The 23,858-nt window shown below is 39.2% G+C and overlaps 1 protein-coding gene across 31 annotated transcripts in view; it reads right to left on the bottom strand.

Annotated features, from left to right (window-relative positions):
* MARCHF1 (membrane associated ring-CH-type finger 1) overlaps positions 1-23,858 on the bottom strand; it is a 239,566-nt gene that overhangs the window by 16,384 nt on the left and 199,324 nt on the right. For all 31 annotated transcript variants that reach the window (XM_083834624.1, XM_083834621.1, XM_083834617.1 and 28 more), the window contains one exon: positions 11,889-12,069. In XM_083834624.1, coding sequence (XP_083690750.1) covers positions 11,889-12,069 — 181 coding nt within the window. The remainder of the gene's footprint in view (positions 1-11,888; positions 12,070-23,858) is intronic.

Raw genomic sequence — 23,858 nt, 5'->3', positions numbered from 1 at the left:
TGCCTCCTGCAGAGGCTCGTGACTGAAGATGCCAAATCGAAGGTGAAGTTAATAGGCTGCTTTGCCACAGAGTGCATGCTTGTGCTTTTAGCTCCCAGGTATTCTTAGGAACCCTTTTTTAAAAAAAAATGCCATGTAGGGAGGCTTGACAGGGCAATCTGGAGTGGGCATTACACTGCTCACACTAAGTATTTCTCCTGTTCTAACTTTTTTCTCTGTCTCCATTACTCAAGCGAAGAAATGAGAATGAACATAATGTAAACAGCACCAGCAGCTGGAAGGATTTCCTCCTGTTCTCACTTAGAGCTAAAGTCATGCAACACTTTCTGAATTCTGTCTATATACAAGGAAAGACTTTGAGCCAACCTCTGTCTTGAAATCATCACACAAAACGAAGGCTAAAATTATTTACCAGGGGCTGTTGTAGAAACTGCATTCTGCACACAGCCTCGAAATGCACAGAAAAGCATCTTTCTTATCTCAAAACAGGCCTGAAGGATCTAGCCAGAGCTTTTGAAAAAAGCTGCTAAGGAGCTGGAGCAGCAGATGATGAAGCGAGCTGAGCAGGGAAGATACGTCAGTAGTCTGAACTTGTAGCTCAGAGTTATTTATTGTCTGTGGTGTGGGGAGGATTTTTTGGTCACTTGTTGCAGCACTAATTGGCGCAGGCTCCACAGCGAACTGCTCACTGCTATCAACCTACCAGCTGGAGGAAAGCAGCTGCAACGGTAGTTTGCAGGAATGGGATCTGTGCAGTGGGTGGAGGAGGAAGAAATAGCAGTAATGAAAGACGACGGGGTTCCCCACGTCAGGAGACAGAAATAGCCTCATGCAGACCTGAAGTATTGATCAGAGATGAGACTTAAATCCTTGCAATTTAAGGAAAAGCATTTTGGGCCATGCTGTGCCGTCTATAAACAACACGTGGCTACAGTCTGTACCCGAGGGACTGCCTCCTAAAGGAGAAAGCGTGCCTCGCTGCATCCTGTTCCAAGAGGAGAGGTGCCTGTCGTACAGTCAAAGGGCACGTACAGGGTTTGCTGGATAAAAGGGAAGGGTCTGGGCCACGAAACCTCCTTGTTCTTTTCCCCAGGCACACCCAGAGCACGTTCAAAGAGGAGGAACTGAGCAGGTTCAATAAAACAGAAACACATTTGTGATGGCCTTTTGCCAAGATACATCCCAGAAAAGAAACTCTTCCAAAGACCAGATTTAGACCCCTGTCACTGACAACAGAAATAAATAAATATATAATTTCCAAAAAAAACCAAACCAACAAACCTCATGTCACATGTTGTATCATACAGCCATATCTACGTGCAACCTTTCCTTGCCCTGGTTAGCTCATCAGATGAACTACTACAGATCTTTCTCTGCCTGAGGTTTACATAAAATCTGTTTCTGTACCTACATGACACTAAACAAACTTGGATGCAATTCCAATTACTGTGTTGTATTTGAAACACCTACTAAAAAAAAGTTTAAGCCTGAACAGTGTGTGATATGCATGTCTAGACTATTAAAAGAACTACGTAACAAAAGATGTCACTTTGATAAACACTTTGAGATTGTCATCTGCAGAGAACTAGTAATTTGGTGTTATCAAAATCAAGACAGCACTATATTTATTTTCAAAGTGACAGCTAAAAGCTGGACTTCAGTGATGTAATCAGTATGCACATTTCACAAACTCATGGAAATTTTAATTGTGTATGTCATCAATTATCAGACCCTTAAAAATTGCAAAATAGGAGTATTAAGCAATTTGAGAAGATCATTTCTAAAATGAAGTAGCTGTTTTTGCAATCTGGAAGTACTATTGAGACTACTTGTCATTTACCAGCTAGAAGAACTTCAGTACCTGCATCCTAATCATTCCAATGCAAACTAAATGAAGAAGTGCTACTCTGTGCAAACACAGGAGTTGCCAGACCTCAGGTCCCTCTTATACAATGTTCTGCCTCAGACAGAGGCCAGCACCAGGTGCTTCAGAGAAATCTGCAAGAAACCCCCTGGCAAGTAATTAGAGGATAAACTCTCTATATTGGGAGCTTCTTCCCAGCTCCCATCTGCTAGGAATTAGTTTACATCACTATACAGAATGCAAAAGTATTCTCCAAAGTGTTTACTTTCCAAGATTCCTCTTTGAATGCTTGAACAACAGTAAGCAACTCTTTGTTCAGTAGAGGTGTACATGATCAGCCTTTGCTACTACCATAAGCTTCTCTTTTATGATTCTTTTCCTCCACAGTCACTATGCAGCAGATATATTAAAATCACAGCCCAGGCCTCAAAAAACTTAAGAAAAAAAGAAGAAAAAAAGCACAATCTAACTACTATCGTACAAAGCATGGATCATAATTCTGTTTCAAAGTCAGTTAGGCTCAGTGTTCGTTTTCCAACCAAAGCAGGTGGGGATACTGCATTTTGTGGTATGCACTCTGTGGGCAGTCGAAGAACAGCTGTGACACTGCTGGACTGGAGATGGAGTGTGCCAGGGTCAAAGCGACCACAGGTCCTTCCTCTGCTAGAGCAGCCATCACAAACCACCTCTCAACAGCTGGTGGCAGAGTCTTTGTTTCTGAACACCAAGTAGCATGGGCTCTCTTTGCACATCTGAGTGTATTTTGGCAATGGATGGGGACAGAAAGCTAGGGTAGCAAGGCAGAAATAGGAAAAGGAGAGAAATTAGAGAGAGAAGAGGATAGCAACATCCCATTACATGCTATTATATGCCTCTACATCTCCTTCAGTTTTGTCCAATTACAAGAAAATTCTCTGAAGAATTTTCATTTTCTCATCTTCATTATGTTCCTTTAGGCACATAGTTAAAATATATGATCATAGCTTTGTTAAGAGTCTTTACCTGAACCACCTTCTCTTCAGCATTCATTATACTGCTTAATTTCCTCAGTAACTAATTGTCTAGCCTGCTGAGAAGTATCATGAAACATGCATTTCAAAATTAGAGCTGATGAAATAAAACTGGTGACACGTGAAAAGCTAAGTCAACAAATACGCTTTTTCTTTAGCTGTAGTTGTAAATGATATACAGTCTTCTCCAGAAGTTACAACAGAATATTAGTTATTCCACCTTCCACCTAGAAAATATTTTCCTAAATATTTTCCTAAATTTGCCTTCTCTTAGTGCAAGCATGAAAATTTGCTTTATTGCCTTGTACTAAATGTGCTTGGCCTTTTTTGGTTGCAGATCATGTCCTTGATTCTTACACTCGATACATTAGTAATTTAAACACTCTTTCCACTATATGAAATTCCTTAGAGTTCTAATTTGTATCTTACAGAATAAAAACCTAAAATCATTTACCTGCAGAATCTACCATGTGACCTGATCTACAGAAGCACGCACTAAATCTCTACAGTCAGGCCCTTCAACATCATGTGTGGAATGGAGAGGAGTACAGCAGAAAGCAGATGAAGGAGGGGTACAAAGGTGACTTCAGATGTGAAGGAGTCTTGTGAGGAAAGGAGTACAACTGACTGGAATCAGAAAGTAGCCATATTCAAAAACCATTGAACCAAGTGCCGCCACTTAGTTGTGTTGGGTGAATCTCAAGAACATCTTGCCTGTCTTTTTCATCTCAATTGCTGTCCTGCACTTATATAGATCAAATAGACTTTTACCAATTCTTTCTTTCCTCCTCTACCACCCACTAAATTAATAGTACCAGTGGTCCTGAACAACAAGGTGGGTTTTATTGCATGTCATGTCATTATTTTATTCCTCAAGTTGTTAGAGCAACTGACCTACACTGCAAGGAAAATGTAACTCAACTTCTGAGCTTCCTTTAACCACATCAGTCTGAATCACTGCAAACATGTGGCTTGGTTTAAATGCCCTTTTACACCAAAAGCCAAGTATTGTTAAATATATTTTTGTTTAACCACATCTAGACATATCTTATTTTTGCAATTACATATACCCTATACGTGCTGTGTGCCTGATTTGCCATATTACCATATCCCCAAGAATTAAAAAAAAAAACAAGAAAAAGAACCTGATGTGCTTAGTTATCTATAAATATGACTTTGGCAAGAATACCACTGATTTCCAAACGAATAGCTACAGTTACCTTCTCTGCCTTTTAGTTTTCCCACATGATACACACTTTTGATCCAATCAAATAAAAATGAAATAGAGGAAATTTGTGCAGAAGAAAAGCTACGGTAATTAACACAATACTATAGCCTAGTGCTCTGGCACTCTGACCTGAGGGAAGCTATTCATTCTGAAAGACCTCCACCAAATGCCATACATCCCAATTTTGTCGCATACAAATTGGAGCAGATGAATAAAGATCTGAATTCCTGGAGGAAAAGGCTCTTCTTTCAAGTAATTTAATAAAATGCCACAGGAATAAAATTAAATTAACAGTAAAAATCATAAGTTTAGGGAATAAACTATGACAATTATCCCATTTGATCATAATTTTGATCAAGTACCCACTGCTACATTCAAGAGAATTCATTTATGCATGCATTCCAGCAGTAGGCAAGCATCAGCTTGTGAACTAAAACTCAGGGCAGATCTTTCTCACAACAACAGTTCTCATGCAAAATAAATATGATGCAAATAACCACTATAGAATTTGTATGTATTAGTTATGTGAGAGATTAGTAGACACATTAATCAGATCATGAAGAGCAGCCTGATCCCATTAGAGCTGTTACAATCTCTAGCTTCAAAATTAAATAGTAGAAACATTTTTTTTATTTTTTTTATTTTTATTTTTTTTTACAGAAGCCCATGAATAGCAATGGAAAGTTTAGGTCAGCCCTTGGGTTGATTATGTTCTTTACATTTTATATTACTAACTATACATTTTATGTCTGAACACCATTCCATCTACATTTTCTTTAGCTGCAAAGCCAGTATCAAGGGATTCTCTTCACTATTTCCAGCGCCTGAGCTAACCCGACCCTCCTCTGTTATGAACTGTTCATGAAGCCAAGCTATAAAAATGAAACACTGAAATGACTGAAATTAAAAAAGGAAAAGCAGACCCCAATTACTTAAAAAATAACTAAGAAGCTGGCAAATTGCAGGATGGAGTAGTATCCTCTAAGTAAAATGGATACAAAATCTTCTGATTCAAGTTACATCTCTAAAAAAATCAGACCAAAACTGTTAATTTCAGCTTCAGAAAGCATGGAAGAATTTGTACCTCACAGAGCTCATGTTCGTGGTTGTGTGCAATAGTTGGTAACACCACTAATACCTACAGCTGGACAACAAATACCTACAGCTGAACTCCTGAATTTCCTTTGCTTTTGTAAGTGCTACTGAGCAGCAGAAGCAGCAAATCTGGTTACCAGCAGCTAATTTGAAGAAGAAAGAGTTTTTGTTTCATTTTCTGGTGTAGGATTGTTTGTTTGCTTCTTAAAAAGATGCTGCATGTGAGAGGGTCCCAGGAAAGTCTCGCAGAATGATGGCTTTTTGCAAGCCTAAGGGTACACTACAATGGTTTCAAGGTACAAGGCACCAGAGGTCAGCATCTCTAGTCAGAAGTTCATGGGATTGGGAACAGCTGTGTGAGTAAAAGCTGCGCTGAATGGAAAAGAAAGAAATAAGGAGATGCAAAGCTAGCCCAAATTCTACCACTATGAGAAAGCTATACTTTATGATGCTTCTTACAGCACAAAATGCAAGACAACTTCACTCTATGAACTACGGCATGCTCCCTATATACAGATTAATTAGCAATAAGGCTCTATTACTTTCTTTCACATTACACATACAATTGTCTGAACAAAGTAGTTCCTCGCATCCTCAAGGCATCACAATGGGACACAAATGCTATAGAATTATTTTAACCTTAAAAGCTTTAATATACACATCCTCCCCTGAGCACAGTTACTCACTACGATGACATGATAGCCAATACCAAAGTAATAGCTTTGTGCCTTTGTGCATACTGGTGAAGTATCTGACCTCATGTATTACAAGGACTGATGTGAGGCTGGCAATGTGTTGAGACAGTTTACTCTAAGAAAGAAAACACTGGAGCAGGTTGCCTTGACGACACTGTGCAGCTACGCCAGAAATCAAAAGGAAATGTAGGATCTTCTGCTATGTTAAGGACTGCAAAGTATTCACCAAATTGGATTAAAAGAGAGTTAATCCCACAGCAAGTCAGTGTTACCTGACCTACACAATATTAGCTATCACTTCTTATCATAAGCCTTATTAGAAAACTGATGTAAAAGCCAGACGGTTCAGACTTTGCAGCACAGGGCAATCAGAAGCAAACAGCCAGCTATACAGTAATGACTGCCCAAAGTTTCATTTTTTTCCTCAGAGGCTGCAGGTCACTTCTGGTTCTGAGAGTCTGCTCTGGGGGCAGGAGTGGTTTCTAATGGTGATAGGTTTTGATTTCACAAAGACGTCTCTGCAGGCTACATCACTTTGAGCAGTAACCACCACATTCCTAAATGAGGAGTGTAAATACCAATTCTCCAAGTGCAGCTAGCGTTTAACCAAAAATAAATCAACAACACATATTTTGCCCTCACTGAAGTTATCACACGTACCGCCAGATTTTATCAAATAAAGATTTATCCACAAAGCATCCAGTTCTGAACGAGTCCATCTGGGCAGACATATTTCTTCAGATTTACTGTTTTTATAGGATTGCACTGAGCACATGGAAGGGAGCTGAATCTGGCTCTCACACATCAGAAAAGAGCTCTAACAACTGGATTTAGAGTAATGCCAGTGACAACTGTTTTGTAAAAAAAGGCACCCTACACAGTTTTAACTTGAACAGAGAGAGCAGAAGCAGATGTGTCTCTGCTACATACAGCATGAAGCATCAAGTCAGGAGAGAAATGGGACCTAAAGATTCACTTTAGTCTTCCTTTTTGTCCATCTCAGCTCTCAGAGCAGAATTCTAATTATCTGTGGCTTCCATAGGTGATTAACCTTTCATTAAGGAGCCTGTGGAATTACTGATTTCTCTGCCTTAAAGTTGGGCATTACCCAGCACCGCAGAATGGCTGTTGGCTCAAACCCTAAATCCTAATTGGTTATACAGCTCCTTCTTCTGACCTGATGGTCTTGTTGCAAACAGAACATCTCTAACCTATTGCATTAAAACAAAACACTTGCTATAGTGAACACATACCTACAGCTGGGACATAACCCTTGAATCCTGTATGGGAGTCAGAGCTGGCAAGCTGGTAATTTATAAAATAAATGGTACCAAATGGAGAAGGAGCATTCCTTCCTTCTTGCCTAATGACAGCAGCTGGGGACATGAGAAGTTACGGAGTTCAGGGGTGTAAAAGCCAAAGAGACACACCTTTTAGTAGATTCAGAAGTGCTATTTATCAGTACGCAAACAATACAGAATGCAAGAGGAGAAAACATTGAGAAGACATATATACGCTTTCAAAATAAACAGGAAAATAAGGTTTCTTTCGTTATCAGTATTTGTACACTGGCTTTTCTTCTGTTTAATTTAACAGAAACATAACACTCCATCCTAAAAGAACACTCCTGATCCTCTTTTTAGAAGGGGTAGATTTGGATACCCTCTCAATCAGAAACACAATGATTATTAACTGTTAGATAGTGCTTCCCTAAACAAACAAACAAAGAAAAAATGATGATTTCTTAATGATTTCTTAATGATGAAGAGTAACTGCACAGTAACAATGCAATATCACTTTTGCCTCACATAAATGCAACACTATTTGTAAATCATTTCAAAGGTAAAACAAAATCAGGAGAGGAAAGAGACATATCTGACAAAGAATAATCTCTCGGTATAAGACATCAAAGGAAAACATCTCATCAGATACCAGAAGTCTTAAATGGACAGCAAAATTCAAATTCAAAAAGTATTTACAAGTATAGCAAGACTGGACACAGGAGAAATCTGCATTTGAAGGTATTTCTGCATTTTTAGTGCCTTAATCCATTTCATACTCACAGCATTTTGATGCAGTTCCTGTCTCTACTATGCTTCAAATACCAAATTCAAGAGAATGAAATGCAGGTACCACTTTATCAGGATTACATCCTTTTTAATGAAGAAGTGATTTGCTCAGGATGAAGCTATTACCTGAGAGAGCTCAATAAGAAACTGACACAAGCTTATTGTCACTTTGTAATTCCCTGCTTGATAAATAAGGTTACTTTACAAAGAAAAAATTCGCACTACACACTGCAAATGCTGAAAGGTAAAGCTACAAACAAAACCATATTATTTATAGTGATGGATAGTTATAATGGAGACCAGGAGAAATAAAACAGATACACTAAGCAATGCTTAATATTTAATCTCTAAATTCGTATTTAGCCAAGTAATTATTCCTCCTTAAATACACAAAACTCTTGCACTGCCTGTTGATCATTACTTAAAAAGATTACTTCAATGCAAAGACTTACTAAAATGATTAACCTAAGTTTCATTCGATGTCTGATGCTTTCAGGGATTCTGTAATTAAATTACTGGTGCATATTTGCACAAAGCTATTGATTTTAATAGAGGTATCTCGAATTATGTTAACCTAGTATGCTGCACATTGTCACTTTTGGGTGCTAGCAGCCATATGACATGATATTCAAAAATGATTATGCTATAAATCCCTAGACTTTGATTAAAAAAATGGTTAGGAAACAATGAGGGTGCATGAAACACTGAGGCATGCATAAAGATGGTAATTCGCCAGTTGAATCAAAATAGTTTTGTTTTATTGTGAAATCCTGCTTTTGTGATATTTCACAAACAAAATTATAGTTATCTGTAATAAAATTCTGTGGTATGTAATCTTTCCCTTCAGCAGATCAGCAGTTGAAGTGTTACAAAGATATTATGATGAATTTCATCATAATGAAGCAATGTATAATCAAGAACCAAACTCCATAATCTCACATCATAAGTAAGGTAAGATTTAAAAATCAAAACTGGCTGGGAGATGTGACCCTTTCACTTGTAGAATGCCACTTCAAACCCAGGTCTGATGGCCGCTGAAAATGCTTCTTCTGGAGCTGGCGAGAAACTTTCACTTTAGGGGTAATTAAAATTAAATCCTTCCCTACACACACATTTTTTTCTATTTTTTTTAATAAAATGGGACTCTTTTGGAATTGGATAGGTAGTCTTCTGTTGGATATAAATCTGTAGTCTCTTATCAAGGAAACAAAATTCCCCCAAAATAAGTCCTTTTTTTCTTTTTTTTTTGGTCTTTTTTATTTATTTATTTATTTATTTATTTATTTATTTGCCGTTTCCACTCAGCATATGGTAAAGTTAACAGGAGACAATAGCTGGCACTGCCTGTAATGTCTCTGCCATTAAGACCAGAGAATTCCTCATTTTCTATCCTTTCGAGATTCGTGGATTTTTAAATTACTGCTACCAAGCTGGACTTGTGCTGGTGACTCAAGGCTCTCAGGGTGTAGTATACAACCAAGCCTTAGCAAAACCTAACACTCTCAAGAAAGTCTCAAAGTTCTAGAGACACCCTGTTGATTTTCAGATCCTGTAACAAGAAGACAGGATTGTGGAGAGCTTCAGGTTTATGACCTGCCTGTCTCACTCCACTCCAGTCTCTGGTAACCAGTCTTCAGAAAATCAAAACTCCTCGAAAATGCCCCACAGCTGAGGTTCTGGGCTCTCAGGCTCCTCTTCTTGCATGAAGAACCAGCAAGGAACTCGATGGTGCTTCATTGGATCTTTGCATTTTTTTGCAAAAATGCAAGGCTTCTATCAAAAGCATTTTAAATGATTTTTTATAGAAGATGTTTTGCTGGAAAGTTACCAGGGAACTGTGCTTACGTGGCAAGTCTCTTAATGATCTCTTTCCTCCCTTACCTTGTCTTTGCTACAGCTCTCAAAATGCTTGGTTATAAAAGAGCTCCTCATAAACTGGATAGTGTTTCATAAATCTGAGAAAGACAGTGATGATAGTGTATACACTTACTGAGGATGATACATTCAGTTTAATATAACATAAGAAAAGTGTCACGTTTGAAAGCCATAAATGTAAATAACATAAACAATTTTAACTTTGAAAACTTTGAAAAAAGTTTCCTATTCTTGGTTTCTGAAATGGGTGCAAATCATAAGACGTGATCTGTAATTACATGCTGGTTCCATACTGTATTAAAAAATATTTTTGGCAGTGCATTGAAGAGGGAGGATGTGGCCAGATTTTTACTATCAGTGAGATAAGCTACAGTGCTGTCTTGAGCAGAAACAAATACATCCTCTCTGAAAGAAGAGGCTCATCTTTGCTGTGCTGGAAATCAAAAACATACCTGAAAAGCAATGATAAGAAAAGGCTAAAGAAAAGAATACGTTGTTAATCATTCAATTAAAAAATGACAGACTTGCAGGAATGACATTACCATTCTAAATCCATCAGTATTCCACTAAATTCTTTCCAAGAAAAAAAAAAAAAGTTAAAGTGGCTACTTCTGATATCAACAGTTATGCACATTATTCACTCCTTTTCACCTTGGACGCTACAAATTGTATTTCCAGATTTTTAAAGACACACTATTATCTAACACAATCAGGAAAAGGTTTTTGCTTAAAATATCTGCATGTTCTCTTGGGGAAAGTAGCAAGTGTATTTGTTAGGTGGAAGGTTAAAGCAAATTCTATTGAAACAGAAAAACGGAAAGAAAAGACGCTACAGGCAGGGGATTTTACACAATTACCTCCTTCCTGTCACATTATCTAAAGTTTATCTGTTATTACTAAAAATTGAGACAATATAATTAAGTTTTTAGTTATCAGTTTTTTATTTACATCTGTTTCAATTGCTAGTCTACCTGGCAAGATCTACCAGGCACTTGAGAACTGTCCTTTCTTATCACAGGCTTTGCTTGTCAAATCAGACCCAACTTTCTCCAACTGCTGTTTATCATCAGAGACTTACTAGATAATTTCTCCGGATGAGAAATGAACAGGAATTCTATTTGCTCTTCTTTTCAGAACTGCTACCAGTGGAAGGCTGACAAAACCAAAATATCTTTTGCCATCAAAACACCATTATATATGCGTGTACTAGCTGTAAGCTAATAGTGTCTACATGTTTTTCAAAGCATCTTGCATTGAAATTTATTTTAAATCAAAACTCACCATGTTCTAGATTGACTCAAACTACAAAGATGCAACAAAATCCAAAGTGGATGAGAGCATTTTTAGAGAAAATCTAGAGGAGAAATTATTCGCTCCAAACAAAGCAAAACCCACATATGCTTAATAAACTCTTTACTTTCTCTATACTGACAACCCTTGTACCATTAAATTGATTTATCCTGGAAAACAGATGATGAGTGCAGATAACATACATTTGACTTTCAGGATGCAAGGTCGCCCTGTAGTTTAGATTCCATTAACTAATCTTAATGTGCAAGTCATTAATTTGCCCACAAGTGTAACAGTTAGAACAGATGCAGCTAAAATGACTGTCTGTGTTATTTCATAATTGCCATTTCCACAGTAGCATAAGCATCCTTCTCAACTAAAAGTTATGGGCTCAACTAAGAGTTACTGGGTGAGCTGGCCTGTGTTATTCAGGAACAAAATGTGAGGAGCAAGATTTCCTTCTGGCTTAAAAATAGGCAGATCAGCCAATAACAAAAGGCAGAAGATAAAAATTCTAAGCGCAAAAAAACTATTTTTTGTGCATTTACACTGCATGCACACAAAAAGGGATTCTATTCAAAACACTCTCCTCCTGTAAATTAACTAACCTAAATATAGAAAAAAGATTTCTGGGACTGATTTAATAACAGCAAGTACAAAGCCATTTTGGACAGGTAGATGTTTCTTTAAATGTGCTAGTACTTTGTGCAGCCATTCCAGCCATTTGACATTTAGGTGTAATTAAATTCAAAAGCACCATACCTTCCGAAGAGGTTTGAGCTTGGTCTCCATTATAAAGTCGTACTTGCAGAGTTCACAACAGCGTGTGTCTGAGCTCTTAATCCACTGGTGCAGGCAGGCCTGATGAACAAAGCGTAGGGTCCCTGTGCAGCGACACGGTGTGATGAGGGGACTTTCATCATCTCCCTCACAGTGACAGATCCTGACAGGAAGGACAGCAACAGCTCGTGAGGGAACTTTCTAGACACTGCTTTTTTATTTTCAGACTTGACATTTGTGAAACACAAGGTACACAACTGTTGTGGTTTAACCCGGCTGGCAGCTAAACACCACACAGCCGTTCGCTCACCCTCCCCCCTCCCTCTCTGGGATGGGGGAGAGAAACGGGAAAGTGAAGCCGGTGAGTTGAGATAAAGACAGTTTATTAAGACAGGAATATAATAATAACAATAATAATAATAATAGTGATAATGATAATAGTATTAATAATAATAATGTGTAAGAAAACAAGTGATGCACAATGCAATTGCTCACCACCCGCTGACCGATGCCCAGCCTATCCCCGAGCAGCCGGCCCCCCACCCCAGCCAGCCACCCCTATATATTGTTTAGCATGACGTCAGATGGTATGGAATACCCCTTTGGCCAGTTTGGGTCAGCTGTCCTGGGTCTGTCCCCTCCCAGCTCCTGCTGCACCCCCAGCCTGCTCGCTGGCAGGACAGAGCGAGAAGCCGAAAAGTCCTTGGCCTGGTGTAAACACTGCTCTGCAACAATTAAAACATCAGCATGTTATCAGCGCTCTTCTCATCCTAATCCAAAACATAGCACCCTACCAGCTACTATGAGGGAAAATTAACTCTGTCCTAACTGGAACCAGGACAACAACCTTTCAGATTAAGGCCCAGGAACATACTCCTTGTTCCCTTCTGCCACTCAGTAATTTTTCTTCGTTTAGCTATTTCCCTTTGAACTTTCTATGTGGGCTGAAGGTGAATCAATACAAATAATACTGTTTTCCCTTTTATGCATGGCAAAACCTCTAAGACAAATATCTGTCGTCTTATAGTTAGGGCTAAGTAGTTCTTGGTCTGTAAGTAATGACAAGAAAATAATCAAAGTCAGCAAAATCTAATGACAAACTGAAAATATCCAGCATGGAAAGTACAAAAAGGTTCTAAGATACCTCTTGGCAGTTACACGGTTAAAAGGATTAGAGAACAGTTTTGAGTACTCTGGAGCAATGCATACAGCACACACACACACATGCATACACGTTCTCGGAGGCAGGTATCAAAAAGACATGGTCCTTTCTCATTCTTCATTGTCCCTTTGAAGTAGATATCTGCCTTATCTGGGGAAACAAAAACTACAGCTGTAAGCACACCCTAAGACAGATGCTGGTTCTGGAACTGTCATTACCATGTAGTGGGATACAAAGCTTTTCACATTGCAGTTTTGCATAAAATAATCAGTGTCCTAAGACCACAATCAAATGGCTTTCTTCTGTGACTTATGTCCAAATGTCTTAGTGATCTTCTTCCATTCCAGACTCCTGATCACATCAGGGAAACATTTGCTCATTGAAACACAGGCCAGCTTTATCTGCAAGTATCCCTGTGAGGGCAGAGAAAGCTCAGCAGTAAGCAGAAGTAACCAAAAAACTTAAGTTAAGGAGGGTTCGCTTCAACAAAGAGTAACTTCCTTCCAACAACACCTCACAAAAAAACATAACAAAACACCCAAGCCTTCATGAATGTCCAGAGACAGACTGGCATGTAAGGGAAGGGAAAAAAAAGATGACGCTTGTAAAATGTTACTTCAAAATAGAGAAGTAATAACAACAGCACAGATCCATGTGTCACGCAAACAAAACGTTCAGCTTAGAAACTGAGCACTTAGGAAAGGCACCCTCAGATATGTGCATGCAGAAGTGTCGGAGCACGTCTGGTCTGAGGAACAGGTCTTCCCTTTACACAGAAAACTGTAGCCACATCGCTCCTGGGGTAGAAAAAAGGGCCCTGCGGTGAGCCAGTCTTCCTAGCAGCCCGGCGAGGGAAGGAGGATCACGTTCTGCACACCACAGGTGCAGCTGGCACTTAGGGCAGCCCAGCGAAAGACTGGCTACAGCACACACAGGCTGCCACGTCTACGAGCAGGAGGAGAGGGCCATCTCAGTGTCTAAATGAAAGATCTGTGGATCAAGAACAGCTGCTGTTCCTTCACAGCATAGCCTAGAGCCATGAGAAAATGAATCTACAATCACGGGAAAGCAGAACAAAGCTGCTTCGCCAGATACGTAGCGAGAGAGAAAAAAAGCCAGCAAAAAAATGAATCTCTGGAAACCTGGTACACAAAAGCCAGGTTTTCAGTGTCTGCAGTGGTGCCCATATGCTCTTCAGCATCTTCTACCTCCATGGGAGCAGGGGGAGAAGAAAATACCCACAACTTCTATCTTGGACACCCTGTATTTGAGACAGACATTTTACAAGGACTCCATTTGCAGCCTTTTCTTTACTAACCCGGCCAAGCTAGACACGTCAGTCAGTGGCTTAGTTCTTATGTAGAAACTTGCTGCGTGCTGTTTTCTTCTTGAACCTACAGCTTAAGTAAAACAAAATGTTCAAAACACTGAATAGTTATTTCTCTAACAAATGCATTCCCAGCTGAGAGTTAACACAAAAAACATTTTCTTTCTAAATTAAAGCTATTTCCCAAAGGAAAGCTAGTACTCTCTGTTCGTTTAAATTCAAGCTATACATAATTTATGTTACAGGCTTAGCATTTACACTATTTAGAAATTAGACAACTAAACTAGGTGCCCAAGAGTCTTTTTTCTACTTTTACCAGAATTGTTTTAAATTATTTTAAGAGCTAAAATACAAGCCTAAAACTCCACTGGGATCTTCAAATAAAGTGACATTGCAAATCTGAAATGAATAGAAGTATTCTTCAGTAGAAATAGTTTTATAAAAAAAACAGTGAATTATACTTTCTATTTGTGCTTTCGTGGTACAGAAGTTATAAGCTAAATGCATAAATAACAGCTTGACATTAAGTACGTACATTATACAGAAGCTCCAACTAAATCATCTAATGACCTCTTCTAGTTTTCTAACCATGAAATATGTAATGAGGAGAAAAACTTCTAATGGAATTAAAGTCCAGAGAAAATAACCAAAGGCACGGTTTTCATTAGCTTGAATGCTCTTTGGTGCAATTCAGCTCTTCATTATTTGTTTATCCAGAAGAAATTAGCTTAGAAGGAATTTGCAGTACCTAAACTCAGAAGCACAGTCTTTAAAGATACCTGGGTGCCCAACGGCTATTGAAGCAAATTGTTGGCTAGCTGTTTAATTTTTTTTTAAAGACTTGGACCAGATAGCTTGTAGTAACTTTCTTAGAATGACTACTGAAACAGAATTTCAATTGTTTTTGCCCCGTGTTGTATTTACTTACCATGTATATCAAAATCATCACAAATCACAGAAAATAAACTGTAAAAAAATGGTTTTGAAAAATATGCTGTGCAAACAGAGCTGAGGTAGAGATACAAAACACGGGCTTATCTGAAGTATATCTAAACCAGGTGGGAGGCAGAGAACTTCCACTCTAGTCGCCTATTTTTGCGTGATCACAGCTGTTCACAATTTTCATCCATGACACAGACACTTCAGAGGCCTGACCTCATCCTGAAAGTAACATTTGCTTAAGTACTTCAGAAGTGAATTGAATGAAAAAAACCTCTCCACTACAAATCGAAAAATAAATAATAATAATAAAAAGCTAAATCTATAATGATTTATTTACAAGTTGTAGCACTCCACTGATCATGGTTAATAGCTGCAGTTTTACCTGCTCAGACAGACCTACAGAACTTGCATGCTCAGCTTTTCTCAACTTTCTAGTCTTTCCCTAGAAAAATGGCCTTCATTATAAAGCAATACCTTTGACTATCTGGAAATGGAGGGGAGGGAAGGAAGTCAGCTATCTGACTGAATCCCTTTAGTTAGAATCCCTTTGTAGTCATGCACTGAGCCTGAATATTTTTTTGTAGGTTTGGCAGCTTAGTGTTTTAAAGATGCCTGCCTTGCTTGTCAAGGGAAAAAGATGAGTACCATGGCTGTGCTGAGGCCAGGCTCCAAGAATCATGTGTACACCAGACAACAGAGTATATACAGAGAGTTATTAGATGATCATCTGAGCCAGACAGATGTATTTTATTTTATACGCACCTACAAACACACCCCTACACAACGAGATCAAAGTGTTTTTCTTTTAAGAAAGCTCACTATGAAATTTTAGTAAAGAATACTCTAACAATGAAGTCTTTCTCATGCTTAAGTTTCTGTTTTATATGGCAGTACTTTAATTTCCCAGTAAACTTTCTCTAGCACAGAATTGCTTCTACAACTGCTGCACACAAATGTACCAAATGGAGAAATTTATACCAACGTTGTGCATACAAATTATTAAAAAAATATTTAAAGGGTGTTCTTACATAGCAGATTCATATAATGCAATAAATTAGCAAAAAGAAAAACATATTTTCAGCAAAAATCAAAAATGTTAAACTGAAAACAAAATCAGTCTTTGTGAAGAATTTTGCATAACTCATATAAAAACTGTTGTGGATTTTTTGTACGTTGCCTACACGAAACCCAATTCCTGAACTATTTTATGTTTCTGTTCAATTCATAAAATTTTTAGAGGGAGATGTAAGTCCAAATGTGTGGTATTTTCACCCTGATGGGCAGCTAAATTCACCACAACCACTCTCTCACTCTCGTTCCCCAAAGGAACTGTCACAGGCAAAACAGACTCAATGTATGGAGATTAATATAATTTATAGCCTATCACTAGCAGACTAGAACAGTGACAAAATAAAAGCAAACTAAAAACACCTTCCCCCCATCCAACCTCTTCTACTTCCTCCCCCCAAGGGAGTTTTTTGTTCAAAATATTAATTGTATTTAAGGCATATCCAAATGATGCTGAAAGCCTCACAGATAATGCTTGATTGAGAAACTGTATGTGACATGCTAAACTTTGTACCCAAATGACTATGTAAACGGAGTAGGTGAAGATACTAGTAATTTAAGTTATACCTTCTTCTTCAATGAAGGGCATATTGACATCATATGTATATATAAACATAATTGACCTATATATCATATATAAACTTCTTATTTATTCAAATCACGAGGTGCTGCTTGTCATGGTTTTGGCTGGGACAGGGTTGATTGTCTTCATAGAGGCTCACACAATGCTGTGTTTTGGATTTTTGATGAAATAGTGATGACAGCACGCAGACGTTCAGCTGTTGCAGAGCAGCGCTGGCCCAGAGGCGAGGCCTTCCCAGCTCCTCGCGCTGCCCTGCCAGCGAGGGGCCGGGGGTGCCCCAGGAGCTGGAGGGGACCCAGCCAGGACACCTGGCCCAGGCTGCCCAAGGGGATGTCCCACACCGCCCGGCCTCACGCTCAGCGGTGACAGCCGGGGCTGAGGAGGAGGAAGGGGGATGTTGGGAGCGATGCCATCTGTCTCCCCGAGAAGCCGCCCCGTGTGAGGAGTCCTGCTGGCCTGGAGCAGCTGGCACCTGCCTGCCGGTGGGAAGCAGCCAGTGGGGCCCAGTCAGGCTTTGCTTCGCGCAGCTTCTGCCTTCCCCATCGAGCTGTCCTTGCCCCAGCCCTGAGCTCTCGTACTTTTACCTCTCCCTTTCTCTCCCCATCCCACCTGGCGAGGGTGGGTGAGCAGATGAGGGGTGCTGAGCTGCCTGACGGGGCTGCACCACAGCAATGCTAAACAAAGAACTCAAAAGTAGGGCGTCTTCAGAATTTTGTATTATCACACTCTCTTTAATTCCATGAAAATGAAGTATTTTCCCTTGCTTCCCCTGGTCCTGTTCATTGCAAAAGTTATAAGGCAAGAAGGGAAGTACGAAGTGAGATGGGCACAGTTTGTAGACATTCACATGCTAATTGGATTTAGGTTCTTTTTCAGAAAAGCAGCAAGATATCGTGGATAACTGTCCTTCATTTCTCATGGAATTAAGTTTTTTTTTTTTTCCATACAAACACTTCTTATATAACCTCATTTTAAAAGGACAACTACAATCTGTGTTAAGCAAAGATTTCACAAGGAAAATTTAAGTTTTCCCTCACAGTGGTATAGTCTGGCAAAATCACAGCAACCAAAATTATGATCTAGAAATGCTAGGTACTCTAAAGTGGTTACTCACCACCTGAGCTGCTTATTTCAAGAGATACAAATAGATTCCAACAGGTTTGAAGCTTTTTCTTCACATGCAAGGTAACAATTTTGCTCTCATTAAAGAGAATAGCTGCTCATCTCTACCGTCATTGGAAAAACAGCAGTTATCCTAACCTGTCTTTCACTAATCCACTTTACTCTTTGGTAATTAAGAAAATAGGCCAATTTCTGTGCTGCTGTAGCAACGTAGAAAATGCAGGAGTCTTGTTTGCATTGTGAAAATCAGTTGGAAGCACTCCTCTATGTCATTACCTATACAGCTGATTTCTGTAGATGACAATTGTCAAAGCAGGCTGATTAAGGACAAGAATGAATCAGCATGGCCATCCTTGTGCTTCAAGCTATACAAGAATCTCATCGTTATGCACAGCACTGATTGAAAAAAGTTTGCAGCAATCCTGCATTACCAGAACTCCTTGACTGTATTAGAGACCAACCCGTAAGAAGCCATCCAAACAGCCAATACAATTTTCAAGGACTTTTGGCCACTGCCTATAGACAATGGGTTTAGCTACAGCAAGGTAGTGCAGACAGCTTTCATAGACTTTCTCAAAAATATACCAAAGCATATTTTACCGTCATTTAGCTTATGGATAAGGATTAAAGAGCAGGCCATGTCTGATACCGTTGTGGGTGTTTGCTACAGTCCACCTCATCAGGAAGAGGAAGTAGATGAAGCCTTCTAAAGACGGCTGGAAGTAGCCTCACAATCACAAGCACATGGAGGAAAAGAAGGTGATCCGGAGTAGTCAGCATGGGTTCACCAAGGGGAAATGCTTAGCCAACCTGATAGCCTTCTATGATGGGATGACTGGCTGGCTAGATGATGAGAGAGCAGTGGATGTTGTCTACCTTGACTTCAGCAAGGCTTTCAACACTGTCTCCCATAAAATTCTCATAGGCTAGCTCAGGAAGTGTGGGATAGATGAGTGGATGGTGAGGTGGATTGATAATTGGCTGGATGACAGAGCTCTGAGGGTTGTGTTCAGCAGTGCAGTCTCATGGGAGGCCTGTAGCTAGTGGTGTCCCCCAGGAGTCAGTACTGGGTCCAGTCTTGTTCTGGTTACTTATCAATAACCTGGATGACAGAACAGAGCGCACCCTCAGCAAATTTGCTTATGACACAAAGCTGGGAGGAATAGCTGATACCCCAAAGGGCTGTGCTGACGTTCAGAGGGACCTGGACAGGCTGGAGAGTTGGGCAGTGAGGAACTTCACCAAGTTCAACAAGTGCAAGTGCAGGGTCCTGCACCTAGGGAGGAATAATCCCAAGCACCACCACAGTCTGGGTGCTGGCCTGCTGGAAAGCAGCTCTGTAGAGAAGGGCCTGAGAGTCCTGGTGGACAGCAGGCTGACCATGGGCCAGCATTGTGCTCTTGTGGCCAAGAAGGCCAACAGGATCCTGGGCGGCATTTGGAAGAGTGCTGCCAGCAGGTTGAGGGAGGTGATCCTGCCCCTCTACCCTGCCCTGGTGAGGCCTCATCAGAAGTACCGTGTCCAGTTCTGTACAAGAGGGACAAGGATCTCCTGGAGCCAGTCCAGCGGAAGGCTACTAACATGTTTAGGGGGGCAGGAGTATCTGTCATAGAAGGAGAGGCTGAGAGAGCTGGGCCTATTTAGCTTGGAGAAGAGAAGTCTAAGAGGTTATCTGATCAATGTGTACGAATATCTGAAGGGAGGGTGTCAAGAGGATGGGGACAGACTTTTTTCAGTGGTGCCTAGTGACAGGACAAGAGGCAATGGGCACAAACTGAAACACAGGAAGTTCTGGATGAGTATGAGAAAAAACTTCCTTACTGTGAGGGTAACAGAGCACTAGAACAGGCTGCCCAGAGAGGCCGTGGGGTCTCCTTCTCTGGAGATATTCGGAAGCCGCCTGGATGCCATCCTGTGCAACCTGCTCTAGGTGACCCTGCTCACTCGGGGGATTGGACCAGACGACCTCCAGAGGTCCCTGCCAACCTCAGCCGTTCTGTGATTCTTGAACAAAATTTGCTTTAAAAACAGGTTTTAAAAGCAGGCTCCTTATCTGAACTTATGGAGATCCCTTCAGTAACAAAATTAGCAGGAGCTTTGTGATTGGCACATGTTTTCTGCCACTTTCTACACACTGTGACCAAAAGCATAATAATAAATTAATGCCAGTGCCCAATACCCATACTCTCATTTTCTTCTTTCTTTCAGAAAGTATACCTGTAGAATACAAATGCCTTCACATTTCAAATAGATCTTCCTATTAAAATGCAAAAATAGCTTCTCCATATAAACATGCTTAAGGAGGATAATGTCTATTCCAAAAATAATATTATTTTAGATGAGAAGGGACTGAAAACAGTCAAAATCCTGCCCATCACAGGAAAGCATATCTGGACTCATAATGATTATGCAAAGCTAGATTGTTACCCAGTTTGATGGGTACATATCATAGCTAGATCTAACTGTTACTGAAGAGAGCTTGTTTCAGGGAGAAAGAGCATAGCTGAAAAATGTTGGATGAAGTGAATCCCTGGCGTTGGTTTTGGCTGTGCAGATTAATAGCTGCCAGCATGAATTACCATGTGCTCCTAGGCTATCTTAATTGGACCAAAAGGAAATAATTCCACAGGTTTGTAAAAGATTTCCCCAAATTGCTTGTTACTGTCTAGTAGTCTAAAAAAAACCAAAAACCAAAAATTGTTTATCTGTCCCCAAAAGGGTATTTTCTCTTTCTGCCAGCTAATATGGTGCTTACAGAACACTGTAGCTAGAACCTAAAACTGTAAAGCAAACACTTTATGAACTCACAGAAAATAAGTAACTCATTCATAAAAAATAAACTGAAAAAATATCTAACACTGTTCCTGCATAATTTATCATTAAACAACAACAAAAAAATCAATAAATATGTTCACCTAGCAATTGACTACAGCATGCCATGTTTCTCTTGTTTTTATTTTGCAAGCTTTTTTTTTTTCTGATCTCATTTCCATTTTATTCCACTGTTAAATCATAAAGTGATCTAAATGCCAAATTGGTCTTCCTCTCCATTTAAACGTAGTGTGAATGAAGCACATTAATTCTGCATACCGAATGTAATCAATTTGTATACCTCTTCCCTGTCAAACCTGCCCTTCCATTATACCATACAGTCAGCTGCCTTTATCTGACTAGAGAAAAACACATTTTCAAAATGTTGCACCACACCAGTATAATTTCATAACAGTTTAGGCAAAGCTTTCTCTTAACGTCTCTAAACGTGATCAAAATTTTAAGAGATCCAAGAGCGAACTACATTAGCAAAAGCACACTATATCATTTATTTTGTCAACATTTCTTGTCCTCAATTAATATTCCATTATAGGTGATAAAAAGGATATTTAACTATCTAAAGAGTTACAAGTAATTTCTGCCTCAGATGCACTGTCACTGCATCTCAGCATATGTGTCAGACAAGATTTACTACACTGAACATGAGCCTAAGAAACTAAGGACTGTGATTTAAAAAAGGATTTTGATTTCTTTCTGCCTGCCCAGTGAAAGTCAAATCTTTAAATAACTAAACTCCATACAGAATGTATACTATCTTTCAGTATTTAATAATGGGACCCTTAAAACCTCCTCTCATCCAAACTTACTGGCAGGATGCAGTGCTATTAAAACTATTTGCATTAACTAGATTGTAGATTTAAAAAAAAAAAACAAAAAAAAAAAACAAAAAAAAACCAAAAAAACAGGTTTTGACAGAAAGAAACAGAAACCAGGAGTCACTTCTTCCTGCGTATGTGACCCTAACCACAACAAAGACATGCTTGCTTGCTTTCAGCTATTCTTGCATTGTTCCAAACCATGGAGAGCTTCCAAAAGAGACTGCATAACCAGATGGCTAAAGAGGTGACAGATGGAGCTTTGAACCATCAGGCAAAGAAAAGAATTAACCAGGATTTCATACTGATTCATAGGCTGATGAACCACTAGACCATCATCTAGGCGAGGAGATTCCTATAAAAAAGTCACCTTGTAAAAAGAAGGCTTTAAACAGGAAAGTAAGCAGCAACAATAATTCTTTTGAGCAGCCAACATGCAGGACAAGGTTCAGAGATCTGGCTCCTAATGAAGGAATGTATCATCTTAAGACCCTGAGGAAGATGCTAACATCCCAGGGAGAAGCAGGTTAAACACCCTCTTCAGTCAAACACTACAGGCTGGCAGTTCAGCATCCTTCACTTCTTGGTGATTTTTGAGGAATCTGGATGGTATTTCAAGTCCGTGTGTTCTGCGCTACAGTTTCAATTATTTATTGGATCCAGTTTCACTGTTTCAGTATAAATACTTCAAATGAGTATTCACTTTCAATGGTAGTATTCGAGTCTATACATCTATCCTCTGTTTATCTCTCTCTTCTTTCCTCAAGTCTAATCTCTGAAGACTTGTTCTCTCCCAAGAGGCTTTCTGCTTGTTGATTCTCGAGCACTCTACTACATGAATAATGGAGGACCTAAGGTTTTTTATGCAAGACCTGCACATTTGCAGGTTCTGCAAAGTACTATTACGGGAAAGAAATGTTAAAACACTTGATTTCACAGAGATAAACTACTTAATCTTACTGTCTCTTGTCAAGGGCAATGTATACCATTTCTTCCTATCTATGATTGTGTTAACACACAGAAATACCCATATTAATCCTCTTCTAAGTTTATAACTGCCTTTCAAATAATTCTCTAGCTTTTTAAAGCTGAATTTTAAAAGTGATACTTAAAGTAGATTCTGCAGATTTCTTTAACCAACCTCATTAACTCCCTTACTACTTCTAGCCATTCTTAACAGTCTTCATGTATGTGGTGCTCTATTTAAAAGTAATTTCTAATTATCATCATCTAATGATGTCATTTCTTTACCTGACTACATTGAGAGTCATCGTGGAGTTAAAAAATCAGCATTGTACTTCTGATATGTATCTTTTCGTAGTGAGGAATTCCATCTAGTTTATATGTGTGTGGCTTCTTTCAGCTAACTATAGTTCAGTGTTATTGCTGCAATGACTGCATTAGTGCTACAAAAAGATTTTCCACTGAAAACATAATTAGTCAAACAGAATTCTTCCATCATAAATAATATATATACCACACCATTAATTCAGTGTCAATACAAAAATGATACTCTTATGATACACTAACTATTACTGTAACATCAACTAACAGTTCTTCTTTCCTTGGTAGTTCCTATGTGAAAAACCATGGGACAAAATCCTCCCAGTCCATTCACTTTACTGTGTCCCAAACACAGCTTTTATCTTCATGGAGATTACCCTTGATGATACTTCTAAGGTTGCTCCTCAAGCCACATGGCAAATTGCAGAGTAAAATATACATGAGGAAAATCTCAGAAACAAGGCAGATTAGGAAAAGGGGAACTGTATGATTTCGAAAGCCTACTTTGTGAAACTCAAAAATACACAAATAAATAAATAAAAAGTAGGTGCTATTACAACTCACACTGCCAGAACTTATGTAGTTGTCCATAATCACAAAAGCAGAAACCTTGCCTTCTAATGAACTCAAGAAGAAAGGAATTAGTTCAGGGAAAGGGTTGTAAAAATCATCATTAATGTCATGTCATTGTTTCATCATTTTGGAAACTGATAAACAGTGACACCAGAAAGGGAAATGTCTCACTTGAAATGACCAAGAGGTCTGTGTTAGACTAGCTGAAGCATGTATTGTGCCACAGTACCACACTTTTTTCTTC

The sequence above is a fragment of the Anser anser genome, assembly GCF_964211835.1.
Source record: "Anser anser genome assembly, chromosome: 4".
NCBI lineage: Eukaryota > Metazoa > Chordata > Aves > Anseriformes > Anatidae > Anser > Anser anser.
This window is presented reverse-complemented; position numbering and strand designations above follow the sequence as displayed.